The sequence below is a fragment of the Phlebotomus papatasi genome, chromosome 3 (genome assembly GCF_024763615.1).
Source record: "Phlebotomus papatasi isolate M1 chromosome 3, Ppap_2.1, whole genome shotgun sequence".
Classification (NCBI taxonomy): domain Eukaryota; kingdom Metazoa; phylum Arthropoda; class Insecta; order Diptera; family Psychodidae; genus Phlebotomus; species Phlebotomus papatasi.
Window position 1 is genome coordinate 80,290,340 of NC_077224.1, and position 17,580 is coordinate 80,307,919.

Below are 17,580 nucleotides of genomic sequence, written 5' to 3' on the forward strand. Positions count from 1 at the left end.
GGGAATTCCCTAGCTTTTTCGCAATTTTCCACCAGGAAATCCCAGATCTTCTGGGATTTTCTTGTATAATTATGTTGAACGGGAAGAATTTCCTCAGTATCCATGTAAGAGTGAGACAACATTTCACACACTTCCAGAAAGGGAAAAGATCCACTAAGAAATTGAGACTTTAAAACTTTAATTTCTCAAGTAATAGCAATTAAAACTCCCGTTTATAACACAAATTTAGTATGTGATTGGGATTAGGCAAGAGCTCATTGATAAAACACTGATTTAACGCAAAAGGAAGGTTTTGTTAGAGAGCACTGTTCGTTCTGTTTGAAATCTCAGTTGCAAGTTGCAAGTGATTTCAAAGGATCCATCGAAACATTTATTTCTCTTCAAGTATTACGATTAAATATTTTACAAAAATTAAAAAAAAAACATAAACTTAAAGAAGTATTCACTTTAAGACTTCTGGATGCATCTTCATGTGAGTCTTCAGGCTTACTGGTTGGATAAATCTCTTCCCACATATTTCGCAGGCATGTGGCTTCTCTCCTGTATGAATCATCACGTGATGCTTGAGATTCCATGAATTCCCGAAGCAGCGGTCACAGTAGTGACATTGGAATTTCTTTATTCCCTGATGAATTTCCTTCAAGTGCCGATACATACTTACCCTAGAAGATGTTTCGTAGGGACAAAATTCACAAACCCATGGTTTATCCCTCTTGTCTGTCTCTTCCTGGATTTTAGATGGTCTCAAAAGACTAGTAATATTTGGTCTGCAGGTGTGCTTATTGATGGTGTAATAGTTTTGGAACTGTATCCCACAATCATTACATACCCACTCATTTTTTCCGGAAACTGACTGTTTGCGTTCCTGTTTGCGTTCCTGTTTGTGTTCCTGTTTGCGTTCGTACTTGTCTTCAATTACCCCATGATGAGCCTCCAGATGCATGATCAGCGAATCTTTGCTATCAAAGCTCGTTCCACATATTAAGCATTGGCATGATTCCAATCCCTGATGCTTAACCATCATGTGTATTTCCAAGCCCTCCTTCCGGAAGAATATTAAATTGCAGAGATTACACTCCACATTAAATTTCTTCAATTTCTGAGTCTTCTCCGTCTTCTCTGCCTCTTCCGGAACAGCTGGATCATCATCGAGGATTTCCATGATTGAGTCTGGATGCGAGTATGACTTTTCCGAAGCGCTGTCTGATATTTCATTGATATCTGCATTGGGAATCACAATCGGATCCTTTACATTCTCAGACACAGTGTCTTCCTGGTTATTCGCTGAGAGAATCTGATGAAAATCTAGGGCAGAAGCTGAGCACATTTTCCGGAAATTGTAAGCTTCAAGGAGGCGATTGTAGCAGGTTAAGCACAAAACTTCAGGTAGTCCATCATTCTTCTGAATGTCCAGGGATGTGGTTTCCTTGAAGATATCAGGCAGCTTAATACTTGCAAAAATAAGTATCCGGGAATCCTCCCGTGTCTTATCTTGACAGGCACGGCAGTTTTGTGCAATGCTTGGGGACTCCATCTCGCTCCTTGACTTCCTGGACACAATATTAATGATAAAAGTTCAGCAAGTTTTGCAAAGACAAATACGGAAATTTAACAGGAAATTTGCGATCCTTCAGAGCACTTATAATTTGTGACAGTAAAGGTGTTCCATAACCTAACTTTTTTCGGATTCTAAGTGTATACGCTCCCGCTTAAGTGATGGTGTTTTAGTTTGGATTTCGCAATATGATGAACTTGTAATTTTTTTTTAAAACCTTTAAAATACTTAAAGTTCGAATTTTCTGTTGAAAGTCCTATAGAAGCTCTTAAGACCCTTAAGAATGCACCGCTTTACTTATAGTTTCTGTGATGGAACCAAGAGCATTATAAGTAAATAAAAAGATTTTTGGTTCTATAGTGCCTTACTTAAGGAATCTACAAGACTATATTAAGAAAAAATTGTGTTAGAACCGTCAGGGAATCTGTAAGGGCGGAGCCTTTAATTGAATGCAATCGCGTGGATGAACGCCTTGGCTGGCCGCCAGAGATTTCTCCAGAACCTTCAGCGTTCCTCCTAACGATCTATTCCCTACGACGATCCAACTTTTCAAATTTTATCTAAAGAATTTTCACTAAACAGTAACATTCTAGAAGAGTCAATGTGAAAATTTATGTAATTCTCTTCAGAAAAAAATATGAATTTAATGTGTTGAATCTTCTGTAAAAGTTAAAGCGTCTGGAAATGGTTTTGAATTAGGACATTTACCCTACATAGCAAATAGCTAGAGACTTGCAAAAATATTCTAGAGTCCTTCAACCTTCTACTTTACAACTATGTACGTACAGACATAAGAAAAAAAAATAACTCTAGGTAGTCAGGAAAAATTATTTTCTTTATGGGACACCGGTGTTCCAATCGTCCTTAAAGGGTTAACCGTTGTTGGGGAGAAGCTAGTGCTAACAATTTCTTCTTGGAAGACCTTTCCTAAAACTCCAAATTTATCCAAATCGGTTGAAAACCAGCTGGTACAAGATTGAAATGAGTCGATTACACTCACTTATTTAATGGATATAAATATTATTTTTGCTCTTTCTCAAACTTGAATAGTTATGTTATGTTACTGTAGTGACTATATTACGGAAATAAAAATAAAAATATTATTTTAAGTGGATTAGTCATAAAAGATCCAGATTACGAAGCGCCCGGATTAGCACACTTGACTATAATTAATGTCACAAAAATGGGCATGGAGAATCACACTTGGGTGACAAGTTTCGGTATTTTCTCATTTTTAGCACTTCTCACGTTCTCACAAAGTTACAGAATTTACCCCCTGGAGGTAGGTCTCGACGCTACGACGGCGATGGCCACCCGGATAGTGGGTTGAAAGAAAGAGTTGAGATTAAATTTTATTCTTATTCTAGCTCTAACTTTAACAGACAATTACCACAAACTTGACGAAATTCTGTTGGTACTTTATAATCATGAAATTTGATTACGATCTCACTTGGACTGGACTTTATACTTGAGATGAGTCTTCATGTGAGTCTTGAGGGCTATTGGTTGGATAAATCTTTTCCCGCATTCGCTGCAGGCATGTGGCTTTTCTCCTGTGTGGATCATTACGTGATGCTTAAGGGTATCTGGTTTTCCGAAGGATTTATCGCAATGCGGACAATGGTAATCCTTTATTCCTTGATGAACTACCTTCACGTGTTTCTTCATATTTCCCCAGCTTACATTTTGATAGGGACAGAATTCGCATGACAAAATTTTCTCTCTTGTGTGAGTATTCACGTGGGTCCTCAGTTCACGAGCCGTTACCTTCTTTTGTCCACAAATCTTACACTCAAAGTTCTTAATGCCCTTGTGCCGCAATGTATGTGCTTTGAGCTGTTCCTTCGTACTGAATCGTTTTGGACACTGTGTGCAGTTGAATGGCTTGGTAATTCCATGGGTGTAGCTATGTATCTTAAGAGCAGCTGGTGTCTTGAATTGCTTCCCGCAAGTCTCACAGACCCTTATTACTATGTTAGGTACTCGAATTTTGGGATTCTCGGGATCATGCCAAATTTTCATATGCTTCTGGAGACCTTCTTCCGTTTCATAATGTTGTTGACACCCTGCCTCCAAACATGGAAACTTCCTCTTGGCCCCGTGCTGGGTCGCCATGTGCCCCGTTAATGAGCCAAGACGCGAGAGCCCCTTCCCACAGATCTTACACTTATAGGCCTTCACTCCCTGATGCTTATTCATAATGTGGTATTTTAGATGGTCTCTTCGGTTAAACTTCTTATGGCAGAAATTACATTCATGATTAATCTTCTTACGTTTCTCTGGCTGCTCAGTATCTTCCGGAAGAGAACGGGTTTTCTTCTCAGAGGGTTTAGCGGGTTTTTCTTGCTTTTTCACTGTCTTATTCCTCTTACGGGGCTTTCGGGGGATTAAGAGACTATCATTAGTTGCATAGTCCTCATCTGCCATGGGTTTCTCGTCCACAGTTAATTGAAGCGGTACTTCAGAAGGATTGTATTCTTCTTCATGAGGAGTATATTTGTCTTCTGAGTACGAATCTGAATCATCAGGATCAGGTTTAGTAGGCATCAAGGGATCAGTTAGATATTCAGGTGGGGTGTATTTCTCCTCAGGAATATCCAATGACAGAATCTGCTGGAAGTGCAGAGCTGCAGCGGAACACATCTTCCGAAAGTTGTAAGCTTCCAGGAGGCGATCGTAGCAGATGTTGCATAGTACTTTGGGTAGTCCATCGTTCTCATGGATGTCCAGGGATGTGGTTTCTTTGAAGATGTCCCGGAGCTTCATTGTGTTCAAGATGAATATTTTTGTATCCTCCTCCTGAGTCTTAATTTGACACGCTCGGCAGTTTTCGGCTAAATCAAAGCAATCCATTTCACTTTTTGACTTTTTGTAAATTATGGTCGTGTAATTTAGCAAGTTACATCAATTTCGATGGGGAAAAAGTAATTACTTATTCGGGATTCGTAGAAAAGTTGTATTTTTATTGCAATTAACTTTTGACAACAGTGGTGTACCATAACCTCACTTTTTTAATATTTTTACTCTCGTTCCCAGACTTCATACGCTTCGTACCGCTTCATACCTGTGGTACTCACGCCGTGATATCCTCTAATGCCAGGGAAATTATTAATAATAAACCAAGATTCTCCTTTAACTATTTATTCCTTATGCTCTCGTTCTGTCACATTCATAAACTCTTCAAATGTTAATCATATATCAATAAACCTGTCAAGGTACTATAATACGAATACCCATTCAATTGAGAAATTGGAGCAAATACGGAGTGCCTAATCCTAAATCCTCTACTCCGGAATTGGATAGAGAAGTTTTTGTAAAAAAGTATAATGTTTGTCTTGTTACCAGTGTAAAAAGTAGACTGTTTTAATACGTGTTAACTGTATACCCACTCTTTTGAGGGGTATTTTTAATTTAATACGTCGCAGTTGTAAAATACATTTTTTAATGTGAATAGAGCCTTTTACACTCTTCCTTTTTTATCTATTTATTTATTTATTAAACGGCTTAATCAATGCAATCCATTTCGCTTTTTGACTTACTTTCTGTAAATGATGGTCGTGTAATTTAGCAAGTTACATCAATTTCGATGGGGAAAATGTAATTCCTTATTCGGGATTTGTAGAAAAGGTGTTTTATTTTTTTTTTGCAATTAACTTTTGACAACAGTTGTGTAGCAACTATTCCTTCTAGTCACACCTATTGTAATCCTCGGGTTTTCTCAAAGTGCTCCGATCGAGTTGAAATTCACAGGGTATATGTTTTGAACATCCCTGATACCGAAAATCATAAGCCGGCAATTTCGGGTCCGTCCGGCCGACCGTCCGGCTGTCTGTAGTACGCAATATCTCTGGTTTGGAAAGAGATATCTTCATAATTTTTTTTTTAAAAATATATCTACTCACGCGTACGACGATTTCTGTGCCATTAGTTTCTTTTTTGAAAAATCGGTTCTAAACTGGTTAAAAATCACGTTTTGTAGTTTATCTCGAAATCTAAGCATGCGAAAACACGGGATTTTGACCTTTGATCTTGTCCTCCTTTATTCCTTGCCAACGTTTCGGAGCTTGATGGCTCTTTCTTGACATTCCCAATCTGACCATCGTGATGTCCACTTCATCCATTTGTGAAAAAGTAGTAGTAGACCATTTCCCTGACAACCTGAAGAAGGACCCATCAAGGTCCGAAACGTTGGCAAGGAATAAAGGAGGAGAAGATCAAAAGGTCAAAATCCCGTGTTTTCACTTCTTAAAAACTATTTCATTGGCCGAAAATCATTATATCTAAGAATGTGATTTTGAAAATTTTATGTTTATATTGTAGACCAGAAAATGTAGACCAATTTAAAAGAAATTAATACATTCGTCGAACAATTCTCGAGATATTTGACTTTAAAGATTTAAATTTTAAGAAAATTTGCTAATACAGTAGACTCTCGCTAATTCGGCTCTTTTAAGATCGGGCTACTTTTTAATTCGGGCAGCAGTAACATTTGAAAAAAAGTTTGTTGACATTTTTCAAGTTTGATTATGATTATCCGTGATTATCAAATGAAGCGAATTAGCTGAAATTTGCCATGGTTTGACTTAGTTTTGATACAGATGCCTGAAAATGGTATGGACAGAGGAATCACTACTCTTGGTTCCTCTGTATTGATCATGATGAAGAATTTTATTAAAACTTATTATTGTGAATAGATTTTTTGGGATTTTTGTTTTATTTTGAGCAGATGAAAGTATATAATAAAACAATAGAAAATACAATAAATAAAAGCCTAGTTACAGAAGTACTTATAAAAGAAGGAATTCTTTTTTCAGATTTGGCGTTATGAAAAATTTAAATTTCTGTCATGAATCCTCATAATCCTAACGACTCATGAATTCTTCAAGAATTCTGAATCAGTCAGTCAAATCTCTTTCTCTCTCCGGGCATTGCAACTTCCCAAGAAATGATGTTCCATCATTTTGTTCTGGGGGTAAATTCTCTAATTTCCGTGAGTTGATCACCAGTCACACTGGCACGAAACAAAATCGATCGCTTTGTTCTCCGAATTATTTTTGAGTCACTGGACCAGAGGTGTGCATGAACCGTTGAAACCGAATAAACGTCAAAATAAGTTTGTTCTGGTAGCGCTTTGACCATTGACGTAAAGTAAATGTTTTGACATAAACATATTGGCATAATGGGCCCAAAAGGAGGCCTGGGTGCAGCGGTTCCGCGAGGAACCACCCCCACCGTAATCTAATCTAATCATTTGACGTGTATCCGGTTTCAACAGTTCTTGCACGCCTCTTTACTGGACCATCGTTCTGTGAGAAGTGTCACGAAAATATCGTGAGAAATGTCACAAAAATGGGCATGGAGAATCACACTTGAGTGACAAGTTTCGGTATTTTCTCATTTTTACCACTTCTCACGTTCTCACAAAGTTACAGAATTTACCCCCTGGAGGTAGGTCTCGACGCTACGACGGCGATGGCCACCCGGATAGTGGGTTGAAAGAAAGAGTTGAGATTAAATTTTATTCTTATTCTAGCTCTATCTTTAACAGACAATTACCACAAACTTGACGAAATTCTGTTGGTACTTTATAATCATGAAATTTGATTACGATCTCACTTGGACTGAACTTTATACTTGAGATGAGTCTTCATGTGAGTCTTGAGGGCTATTGGTTGGATAAATCTTTTCCCGCATTCGCTGCAGGCATGTGGCTTCTCTCCTGTGTGGATCATTACGTGATGCTTAAGGGTATCTGGTTTTCCGAAGGATTTATCGCAATGCGGACAATGGTAATCCTTTACTCCTTGATGAACTACCTTCACGTGTTTCTTCATATTCCCCAAGTTCACATTTTGATAGGGACAGAATTCGCATGACAAAATTTTCTCTTTCGTATGAGTATTCACGTGGATCTTCAGTTCACTAGCCGTTACCTTCTTCAGTCCACAAATCTTACACTCAAAGTTCTTAATGCCTTTGTGCCGCATTGTATGTGCTTTGAGCTGTTCTTTCGTGCTGAATCGCCTTGGACACTGTGTGCAGGTGAATGGCTTGGTAATTCCATGGGTGTAGCTGTGTATCTTAAGAGCAGCTGGTGTCTTAAACTGCTTCCCGCAAGTCTCACAGATCTTTATTACTATTTTAGGTACTCGAGTTTTGGGATTCTCTGGATCATGCCAAATTTTCATATGCTTCTGGAGACCTTCTTCCGTTTCATAATGTTGTTGACACCCTGCCTCCAAACATGGAAACTTCCTCTTGGCCCCGTGCTGGGTCGCCATGTGCCCCGTTAATGAGTCAAGACGCGTGAGCCTCTTCTCACAGATTTGACACTTAAAGGCTTTCACTCCCTTATGCTTACTCATAAAGTGGTGTTTTAGATAGTCTTTTCGGTTAAACTTCTTATGGCAGATATCACATTCATGATTAACCTTCTTGCGTTTCTCTGGCTGCTCAGTATCTTCCGAAAGGGAACGGGTTTTCTTTTCAGAGGGTTTAGCGGGTTTTTCTTGCTTTTTCACTGTCTTATTCATCTTTCGGGGCTTTCGGGGGATTAAGAGACTATTATCAGCTGCATAGTCCTCATCCACCATGAGCTTCTCGTCCAGAGTTAACTGAAACGGTAGTTCAGGAGGATTGTATTTTTCTTCCGGAGGAGAATATTTGTCTTCCGAATACGAATTTGAATCATCAGGATCTGGCTTTGTAGCCATCAGGGGATCACTTAAATGTTCAGGTGGGGTGTATTTCTCCTCAGGGATATCCAATGACAGAATCTGTTGGAACTGCAGAGCCGAAGCGAAACACATTTTCCGAAAGTTGTAGGCTTCTAGGAGGCGATCGTAGCAAGTAGAGCATAGTACTTTGGGTAGTCCATCGTTCTCATGGATGTCCAGGGATGTGGTTTCTTTGAAGATGTCCCGGAGCTTCATTGTATTGAAGATGAATATTTTTGTATTCTCCTCCTGAGTCTTAATTTGACACGCTCGGCAGTTTTCGGCTAAATCAATCCAATCCATTTCGCTTTTTGACTTTTTGTAAATTATGGTCGTGTAATTTAGCAAGCTACATCAATTTCGATGGGGACAAAGTAATTCCTTATTCGGGATTCGTAGAAAAGTTGTATTTTTATTGCAATTAAACTTTGACAACAGTGGTGTACCATAACCTCACTTTTTTAATTTTTCACTCTGGTTAACCTCAGACTTCATACGCTTCGTACCGCTTCATACCTGTGGTACTCACGCCACAAGGTGATATCCTCTAATTCCAGGGAAATTATTAATAATAAACCAATATTATCTTTTAACTATTTATTCGTTATTTTTGCGGTCTCGTTCTGTCACATTCATAAACTCTTCAAATGTTAATCATATATCCATAAACCTGTCAAGGTACCACAATACCCATTCAATTATCAGAAATTGGAGCAAATACGGAGTACCTAAATCCCCTAAATCCTCTACTACTCCGGAATTGGATAGAGAAGCTTTGTAAATAAAGTAATGTTTGGCTTGTCACCAGTGTAAAAAGTAGACTGTTTTAATACATGTTACCTGTGTACCCATTCTTTTGAGGGGTATTTTTAATTTAATACGTTGCAGTTGTAAAATACTTTTTTTTATGTGAATAGAGCCTTCTACACTCTTTCTCTTTTATCTATTTATTTATGTTTTACTTATTTATATATTTAATATTTTAATCTTACTCAAAGACAGCCAGTGACATACAAGGACACACTCTGGAAATCAGCTGACCGCTCCAATTCCCGGCAGGACAAAGATAAGGGGGATACCCGGCATGTCTGGGCTTTTAATTTCGGCGAAGGGGGATTGGCAAATAGTCCATGTGTCTCACTGAGGGCGCAAAATTTAGGTCACAGCCTTCCATTCCACTTTGAGGTCACCGGGTTACAAGTAACCGGAAAGTCCGGCCATCATTTTAGTGGCGGCAGCAACATATAAAGTTACCACGAAAAGTACCGTAATAACCCGTAATACAGTTGCTACAGTTCCCCTTATTCCTTTCAATGAAAAGATGTGGCACCTGGCACCCATGTATCAAGCTTTTAAACACATCTAAGCTTTTCTAAATAGAGCAATACGATCGAATTATTGTTTTCTAAAATCTTAATATCTCTTTAATTGTTATATATTAATTGTATTCCACTCGAATACCCACAATATAGATAGATAGATAATTTATTTCACCAACAATGTCTTAATAACGCGTTACAATAAGATTTTTGTGAGATGTTTATGACTTTGCGTCCACCGTCGTCTTAGCGTTGGTGCCTAACTGCCCAACCTTCAGAGCAAAACGGTGGACAAACTCTATTGCCGTTAATATTAGAGACCGTTTAATACAAAGTTGATCTTTTTAACTCTTTCGTCTCCTTTGGGACTCTGGGTACCCATGGAAAAAAGAATTTTTTTAGACTATTTAGAATAGATAAAATTCCGATTCTTCTGGATAATTACAAACTATAAGGATGTCCAAATCTAGGATATTTTTTGCAGGATCCCAATTATCTCCTGAGCTAAGATATTCTTGGTCAAAAATCGTGAATTTTCGATTTTCTGCTTCCTTGCAGATATTGTGACTTTTTTGATATTTCTAGACCCGAATAAGGAAAAACCTCTCGGGGCCAATAAGTATGATAACTAACAATTACAGATTACATAAATTCGAAAAACAATTTTTTCATAAATTTTCAAAAAACTTGTTCAAAGTTGATGGGTACTCTCGTCCCCAAAAATCTAGAGGTCAAATGTAAGGTTATCCCGCCAATGTCCGCCATTTGCTTTTTGACACCAACCTTGTAAGAAAATTCAAGCGGGAGCGAAATTTTTGTCAATATGGCCGATAATTTTGACATTTGGCAGCGAAGGAGATTGCTTTCGGGGAAGTTTTTCCTATTCTTCCAGATTTTGGTGAATTCTGATTGTCCAGGAAGTGTTTTTTTGGCTCTTGAGAAAGCTTAATGTGTCTGCAATAACATCCTGTTGAGAGAAATGTGTGTTAAAGTGTTATTCTGTGAAATATTTTGAGGAATCTGTTGGCAAGCAGGAGCTGGGTGTCCTTTTTAGCACTTCCTGGACATCACAGAAGATACTGGTCAATAATTCTTCTTGTTTTAGTGATCAATATTGTAAAGGAGTCATTTGACACGCAAAAATAATTCACAACATTGATATTATTGGCTTTTGGAAAATTGAAGTTTGTCCAAGTTTGTATCGTTTGCTTTCTTTAGGGGACGAGAGTTCCCATGAGTTTTCCAATTTCCCAGAGGCGGAGAAAATTCTTTCTCTATAAAAGTATCATATTTGACCACTAAGACTTACAATAAAGTGAGTTTTACTGAAATTCGTTCGCTGGATATGTTGTGGTCCGGAAAGAGTTAAGAATAAATCCCTATATTGAAGTATTCCAAGTCATTTTTCAGTCATTTAAACATGATTTACTAAATAAAAAGCCCAAAATGCTGGAATGGAATTCCATCATTTAGGCCTTTCCAAAATTCGACTAACATTAAATACTACAAAAGACACCTTTTCGTTCGTTCCTTACGTATTTTTTCAACTCGAATTTAAAATCTGAGCTAAAAGTAGCGTATAGTCTGTAAAATTCGGAATTAAACAGAGAAGACTTTATTTTCGGACACTCCCACTTCCAAAGACTTCCAAGCACTTCATTTTCAGCTGTACAGCACTTTCGACACTAATATCTCCGTCTCGGGAATAATGCAATTTGATGCTCAATCACGTGAATATCCACGACTTTAGGATGCAGATATTTCCACAATAGCCAGAATGTGGATTAACAAGTCACTTGGACTTGAGATGAGTCTTCATGTGAGTCTTGAGGGCTGTCGGTTGGATGAATCTCTTTCCGCATTCACTGCAGGCATGTGGCTTCTCTCCCGTGTGCGTCATTACATGATGCTTAAGAGTCTCTGCCTTTCCGAATGATCTCTCACAGTGCGGACAATGGAAATTCCTTACTCCCTGATGAACCACCCTCATGTGTTTCTTCATATTTCCTAAGTTAACGTTTTGATAGGGGCAAAAATCGCAAGACAAAGTTTTCTCTTTCGTATGAGTATTCACATGGACCTTCAACTCACGAGCAGTTACCGTCTTCAGCCCACAAATCGTACACTCATAGTTCTTAATACCTTCATGGCGCATCGTATGTATCCTGAGCTTATCCCGCGTGGGGAATCGTTTTGGACACTTCGTGCAGGCATGTGGTTTGGTAATACCATGGCTATAACGGTGTTTTCTGAGGGAGCAGGATGCCTTGAACTCCTTCCCACAAGCCTCACAAACCCATACTTTCTTAGTAGGTTTTCTGGGATTCTCTGGATCATGCCAGCTTTTCATATGCTTCTGCAGTCCTTCCTCGGTTTCGTAGTGTTTCTTGCATCCTGGCTCTAAGCAAGGAAATTGTCTCTTGGCTCCATGTTGGGTTCCCATGTGATCTGTCAATGAGTCATATAGCGTGAATCCTTGTCCACAGATCTTACATTTGATAGCCTTCACTCCCTGATGCTTAACCATCATGTGCCACTCCAGACGATTTTTTCGCATGAACTTTAACTTACAGACATCGCATTCCAGATAGAACTTCTTACGTTTTTCACTCTGATTAGTATCTTCCGGAAGAGAAGTTGTCTTCTTTTTAGAAAGTGGTTTGGATTTTTCTCGTTTTATGACAGTCTTTTTGGTCTTTCTGGAGATTTGGTTACTATCTTCAGCTGTATTTTCCTCACCAAACATAAGAGCTTTTTCGTCTATGGTCACAGGTACTTCCATGCGGTTGAATTTTTCTTCCGGAGGCGAATATTTGTCTTCCGGAAGGTAATTTGACGAATCCAAATAATCAGGATCTGGCTTTGTGGGCATCAGGGGATCGGTTAAATATTCAGGTGGGGTGTATTTCTCCTCAGGGATGTCCATTGACAGAATCTGTTGGAAGTGCAGAGCTGCAGCAAAACACATTTTCCGGAAATTGTAGGCTTCCAAGAGGCGATCATAGCAGATACTGCATAATACTTTGGGAAGTCCATCGTTCTCATGAATGTCCAGGGATGTGGTTTCTTTGAAGATGTCCCGGAGCTTCATTGTGTTCAAGATGAATATTTTTGTATTCTCCTCCTGAGTCTTAATTTGACACGCTCGGCAGTTTTCAGCTAAATCAATCCAATCCATTTCGCTTTTTGACTTTTTGTAAATGATGGTCGTGTAATTTAGCAAGTTACATCAATTTCGATGGGGACAAAGTAATTCCTTATTCGGGAAGCGAGCTCTGAAGCCAGTACACAAGTGACAGTACACAACTTCAAATTTTTGACCGACCGATTTGTAAAAAAGCCCGGCGGGACCAAACTACGTGTATAAATTGTGTATATACGTTGTACGAAAACTCAGTATCATCATGTACGCCCATATTTTTTACTCAGTACTATTTGCACCAAATGAGACCCGAAGTGTGCTTGTGTGTGAGTGCGTCCGTGTGAAGTATTACAGTAGAGCAGAGGTGTGCAAGAAACCGTTGAAACCGAATTAACGTCAAATGAAACATGTACGTCAATGGTCAAAACGCTACTATAAGAAACTTATTTTGACGTTAATTCGGTTTCAACGGTTTCTTGCACACCTCTGCAGTAGTCTCGCTATAAGTCCATATTTGGTTCCAGATTTGACATTTGTATCGCACTAGTCTATGTCATTTTTTTTTAAATTATCAACGACTTTTAGTATTGAAATTGCTCGACGGCTTCCACTTCCTTTGGGATAGTGGTACTTGTCCTCGCTCTCTTCATTATGGATCACAATTATCACAACTACTCAATAAAGTTTGCCCAAAATATTAAAATAATTATGACAACATTGCATGTCGCGTACTAAAAAACATAACCTCAGTGATTTGAAATCAACGGTCAATAAATTGTGGACTATAGAGCGATGGCCTATAGCGGGACTCTACTGTATCCCTTACAAAGTAAATACGTAGTACTACAACTACATACATCGTAAATATATATAATAAATCCTGTATGACGGAAAATGCTGTTGACAGGCGTGTTGTCAGCTGCTTAGATAACGGGAAATATTTTCCATTGGAATATTCTGTTTACAAATTATGTGATACAATTATTAGTAATTTCAGTGATTCATATCACTACATATTCATATGACTACATACCACATAGCAAAAAAAATATCTTATCCCCCTCGAATTTTGGATTTTCTATACTGTTGACATTAGGAATTGCATATTCTGGAGTTATTCCCGTATTTTGAGTCATTCAAAACTACAAAAAATCACTGAATTTCTGGGTTTTATTACTAAAATCCGTCTCCAGGTTATCCAGAGATTTACTTTTCCAACATTTAATCGTGATTAACTGTGCAACTAAGCCTCAACCTTGTAGAAACAAAAACGTGAGGGAATTAACTATCCGGGAGGTATTCAGGTATTTTGTGTCATTCAAAACTATACAAAAATTACTTAATTTCTCATTGAAATGACTGATAACCTATTTTAGATTATCGAAAGAATCACTTTTCTAACATTTATTGACGATCCACTAAACAAATGAGGCCCCATTCTTGCATAAAGTCCGTCCGGGAGTTAACTATCAGGAAGGTATTGATGTATTTTGATTGCATTAAAACTATTAAAAATTGACTTGATTTCGAGTAAAAATCACTGAAGACTACTTGCATATGAATCACAGAACCAAGTTTTACGGATTTCGAAGCCCTATTTAATAACTTAGGCCCCATTTTTGAAGTAAAATATCGTAGTCCATTTGACATTTCAAAATTAGGTTATGTTTCGTACTTTTAGCGATTTTACCCATTTCTTGGACTGTTTTCCCTAGTTTTTTTTTTATCACTATATGTTAAAAAATCACCTGTTTTAAGTAATTTTTGAATGTTATTTTTTCACAAAAACTTAAGAAATTAGCGAAAAACTAAGAAAATGTGGGAGAATCCCGCATTCAAACAATTGAACATTCTAAAACTCGCACACTAACGCAAAACCGCATCAGCAGGCTGTCATACACGCTCACTGCCCTATCCATATTTAGAGCGGCAATGATGTGTACCATAGACCAACAACTCCTGTAACTTGCAACAACTCCTGAAGGAGTCGTTGCAAGTACTCATCAAATACATCATAATACCTGTGTAAACTGTGTATCTTTCCTCCACGAATAAGTCGTAAATACATTGTATGACATGTGAACTGTGTATTTTGGTCCCGCCGGGAGTTGTCTTTTATTGCAATTAACTTTTGATACAGTGGTGTACCATAACCTTACTTTTTTCCAATTTTAACTGTCGGTTTACGGTCTAGGACTAGGAGGGATGGATAGGTAGGAATTTTTGTATTCAGTATTGCAAGTAGAATAATTTGATGTTCAGTCTTGAGAATATCCGGAAAGACAAAAACAGGTCTCTAGGATGCAGTTCATTACAGAGTTTTATATGTAATTTTTATTAGAGGTATAACTTTTTTAATACTGTATTAGATAACTTTCACTAATTTTCATATTTTATTAAGTGCTTATTATTATTAATCGTATCGAGATTCGAGATACTTTATTTATATCACAATGTAATCTTTACAACGTGCCCGTGTTGGAAGAATCTGCTGATCGTAGATTGCCCAGGAACGCCTTGCTCGTAGTGTCGATGCTTCTTCCATGTTCGCGGAGTTTTTGGGCAGAGGCGGTGCATTTTTATCACGTTTGATCTTAAGTGAAAATATCCTTTTTCTCGACATAAAATTGAGTCGGAATTGATCCGGCCAAGAGCCAACGGTCTTGCCTATTGCTCCACTGAGATCTCCATGAAGTTCTGAGGACGCATAATAATCAGAATTTGGATTAACAAGTCACTTGGACTTGAGATGAGTCTTCATGTGAGTCTTGAGGGCTGTTGGTTGAATGAATCTCTTCCCGCATTCATTGCAGGCATGTGGCTTTTCTCCCGTATGGGTCATCACATGATGCTTAAGAGTCTCTGCCTTTCCGAATGATCTCTCACAGTGCGGACAATGGAAATCCCTTACTCCTAGATGAACTACCTTCATGTGTTTCTTCATATATCCTAAATTAACATTTTGATAGGGACAGTAGTCGCAAGACAAAATTTTCTCTCTTGTGTGAGTATTCACGTGGGCCTTCAATGCACTTGCAGTTATCGTCTTCACCCCACAAATCGTACACTCATAGTTCCTAATACCTTCATGGTGCATTGTATGTATCCTGAGGAAATTTTTTGATGTGAATCGCTTAGGACATTGCGTACAAGGAAATGGTTTGATAGGTCTATGTGTGTAACCGTGCTGTTTGAGACTTCCGGCAGTTGTGCACTCCTTCCCACAGACCTCACACACCCACACCTTGTTGGTAGGAGGTTTAATTTTTCTGGGATTCTCTGGATCGTGCCAGCTTTTTATGTGCTTCTGCAATCTTTGATGGGTTTCGTATTGCATCTTACATCCTGGTTCCGGGCATTGAAATTGTCTCTTGGCTCCGTGTCTGGTTACCATATGACTTCTCAATGCATCACTACGACCGAATGCCTTCCCACATATTTCACATTTGAAAGCTTTCACTCCCTCGTGCTGAATCGTTATGTGCATCTGTAGACGATCTTTTCTGTTGTATCTCACATTGCAGATACTGCATTGATGATTGACTTTCTGACGTTTTTTAGGTCTCTCTGTGTTTTCTAGAGGTGTGGCAGCAGGTGTCTTCTTCTTGTAGGGTTGACCGGATTTTTTTCTCCTTTTACTTTTCTTACTAGTTTTTGTGGGAATCAGGAGATTATCATCATCAGGATCATCAGCTACCAGAGGCTTTTCATCTATGACCATTTGAGCAGGCACTTCAGAAAGGTTGAATTCTTCCGGAGGGATATATTTCTTCTCCGGAATAGAATTTGATGAATCCGAATCATCGGCGGGATCTGGTTTTGTAGGCATCAGGGGATCAGTTAGATCTTCAGGTGGGGTGTATTTCTCCTCAGGGATATCCATTGACAGGATCTTCTCGAAATACAGAACTGCAGCGGAACACATTTTCCGGAAGTTGTAAGCTTCCAGGAGGCGGTCGTAACAGATTTTGCACAGTACTTTAGGTAGTCCATCGTTCTCATGAATGTCCAGGGATGTGGTTTCCTGGTAAATGTCTGAGAGTTTAAAACTTTCAAACAAAAGTACTCGTGAATCTTCCTGTGTATTATCTTGACAAGCTCGGCAGTTGTCTGTTATGTTTGGGCAGTCCATTTCACTCATTTCACTCTTTGACTTTGTGTTATGATAGTTTGATTAAACAAATTACATAAATTCTAACGCTAATGAGTGAACTTTTTTACTTATGTATCTTCATTTGAAAGAGATTCTTTGTCGAGAATTCGTGGAAGGATTGGTCTTGTCCCATTCGTGTCGTGCACAGTTTTATGACAACAATGATGTTCCACAACCTCACTTTTAATATATCTTGGTCTACCCTAAAAAGTTTAACTTTTACCGCTTTATTTTTGAAGTTTCTGAAGTGACTGGCTGTGAATGTCGAGATCAAGAAGAAACCGGTGAGCGTCGGGGATATAGGACAGTTCACCTGTCCCTTCCTGATACAAATATCCATTATAGATTCAATGCCTACTGCGTTTTTTTCCAAATTCAAATTTCTTTTAAACGGATTACAATTCAATCAAATATTTCACAGAAACATTGATAAGAAAATTTGATGTGATAAATATTTTTAACTTTAAACGGAAAAAAATTAACTCACAGAGCGATACAAGTGGTTACGGTACCCTGGTCAAGAAAATACAATGAACTAGAACTAGATAATTAGGACGCAGCACAATTAAAAATCACAATTTTCACAGCTTTTCGCTGATCAATTGAGCTTCACTGATTCCAAATCAATAGGGAGTACCAGGAGCTCAGAGCACTTCCCTCAGCCCTATTCTCGACACACTTTTACTATCTTAACT

General features: G+C 38.4%; 3 protein-coding genes across 3 annotated transcripts; all 3 read right to left on the reverse strand.

The window, feature by feature from the left end:
* Positions 1 to 442: 442 nt before the first annotated feature.
* Positions 443 to 4,749, reverse strand: LOC129806781 (zinc finger protein 425-like). Its single transcript, XM_055855554.1, has 2 exons — positions 3,004 to 4,749; positions 443 to 1,572 (listed from the first exon to the last, which is right to left on the reverse strand). Exons 1-2 carry the CDS (start codon positions 4,406 to 4,408, stop codon positions 443 to 445), a joined length of 2,535 nt encoding a protein of 844 aa, XP_055711529.1. The 5' UTR covers positions 4,409 to 4,749.
* Positions 4,750 to 7,093: 2,344 nt separating this feature from the next.
* LOC129806782 (gastrula zinc finger protein xFG20-1-like) lies at positions 7,094 to 12,839 on the reverse strand. Its single transcript, XM_055855555.1, has 2 exons — positions 11,387 to 12,839; positions 7,094 to 8,626 (listed from the first exon to the last, which is right to left on the reverse strand). The coding sequence occupies exons 1-2, from the start codon at positions 12,766 to 12,768 to the stop codon at positions 7,168 to 7,170; spliced, it is 2,841 nt and encodes a 946-aa protein (XP_055711530.1). The 5' UTR covers positions 12,769 to 12,839; the 3' UTR covers positions 7,094 to 7,167.
* Positions 12,840 to 15,043: 2,204 nt separating this feature from the next.
* On the reverse strand, positions 15,044 to 17,057 carry LOC129805967 (gastrula zinc finger protein XlCGF46.1-like). Its single transcript, XM_055854258.1, has one exon. It carries the CDS (start codon positions 16,871 to 16,873, stop codon positions 15,467 to 15,469), a length of 1,407 nt encoding a protein of 468 aa, XP_055710233.1. The 5' UTR covers positions 16,874 to 17,057; the 3' UTR covers positions 15,044 to 15,466.
* Between the last annotated feature and the right edge of the window lie 523 nt (positions 17,058 to 17,580).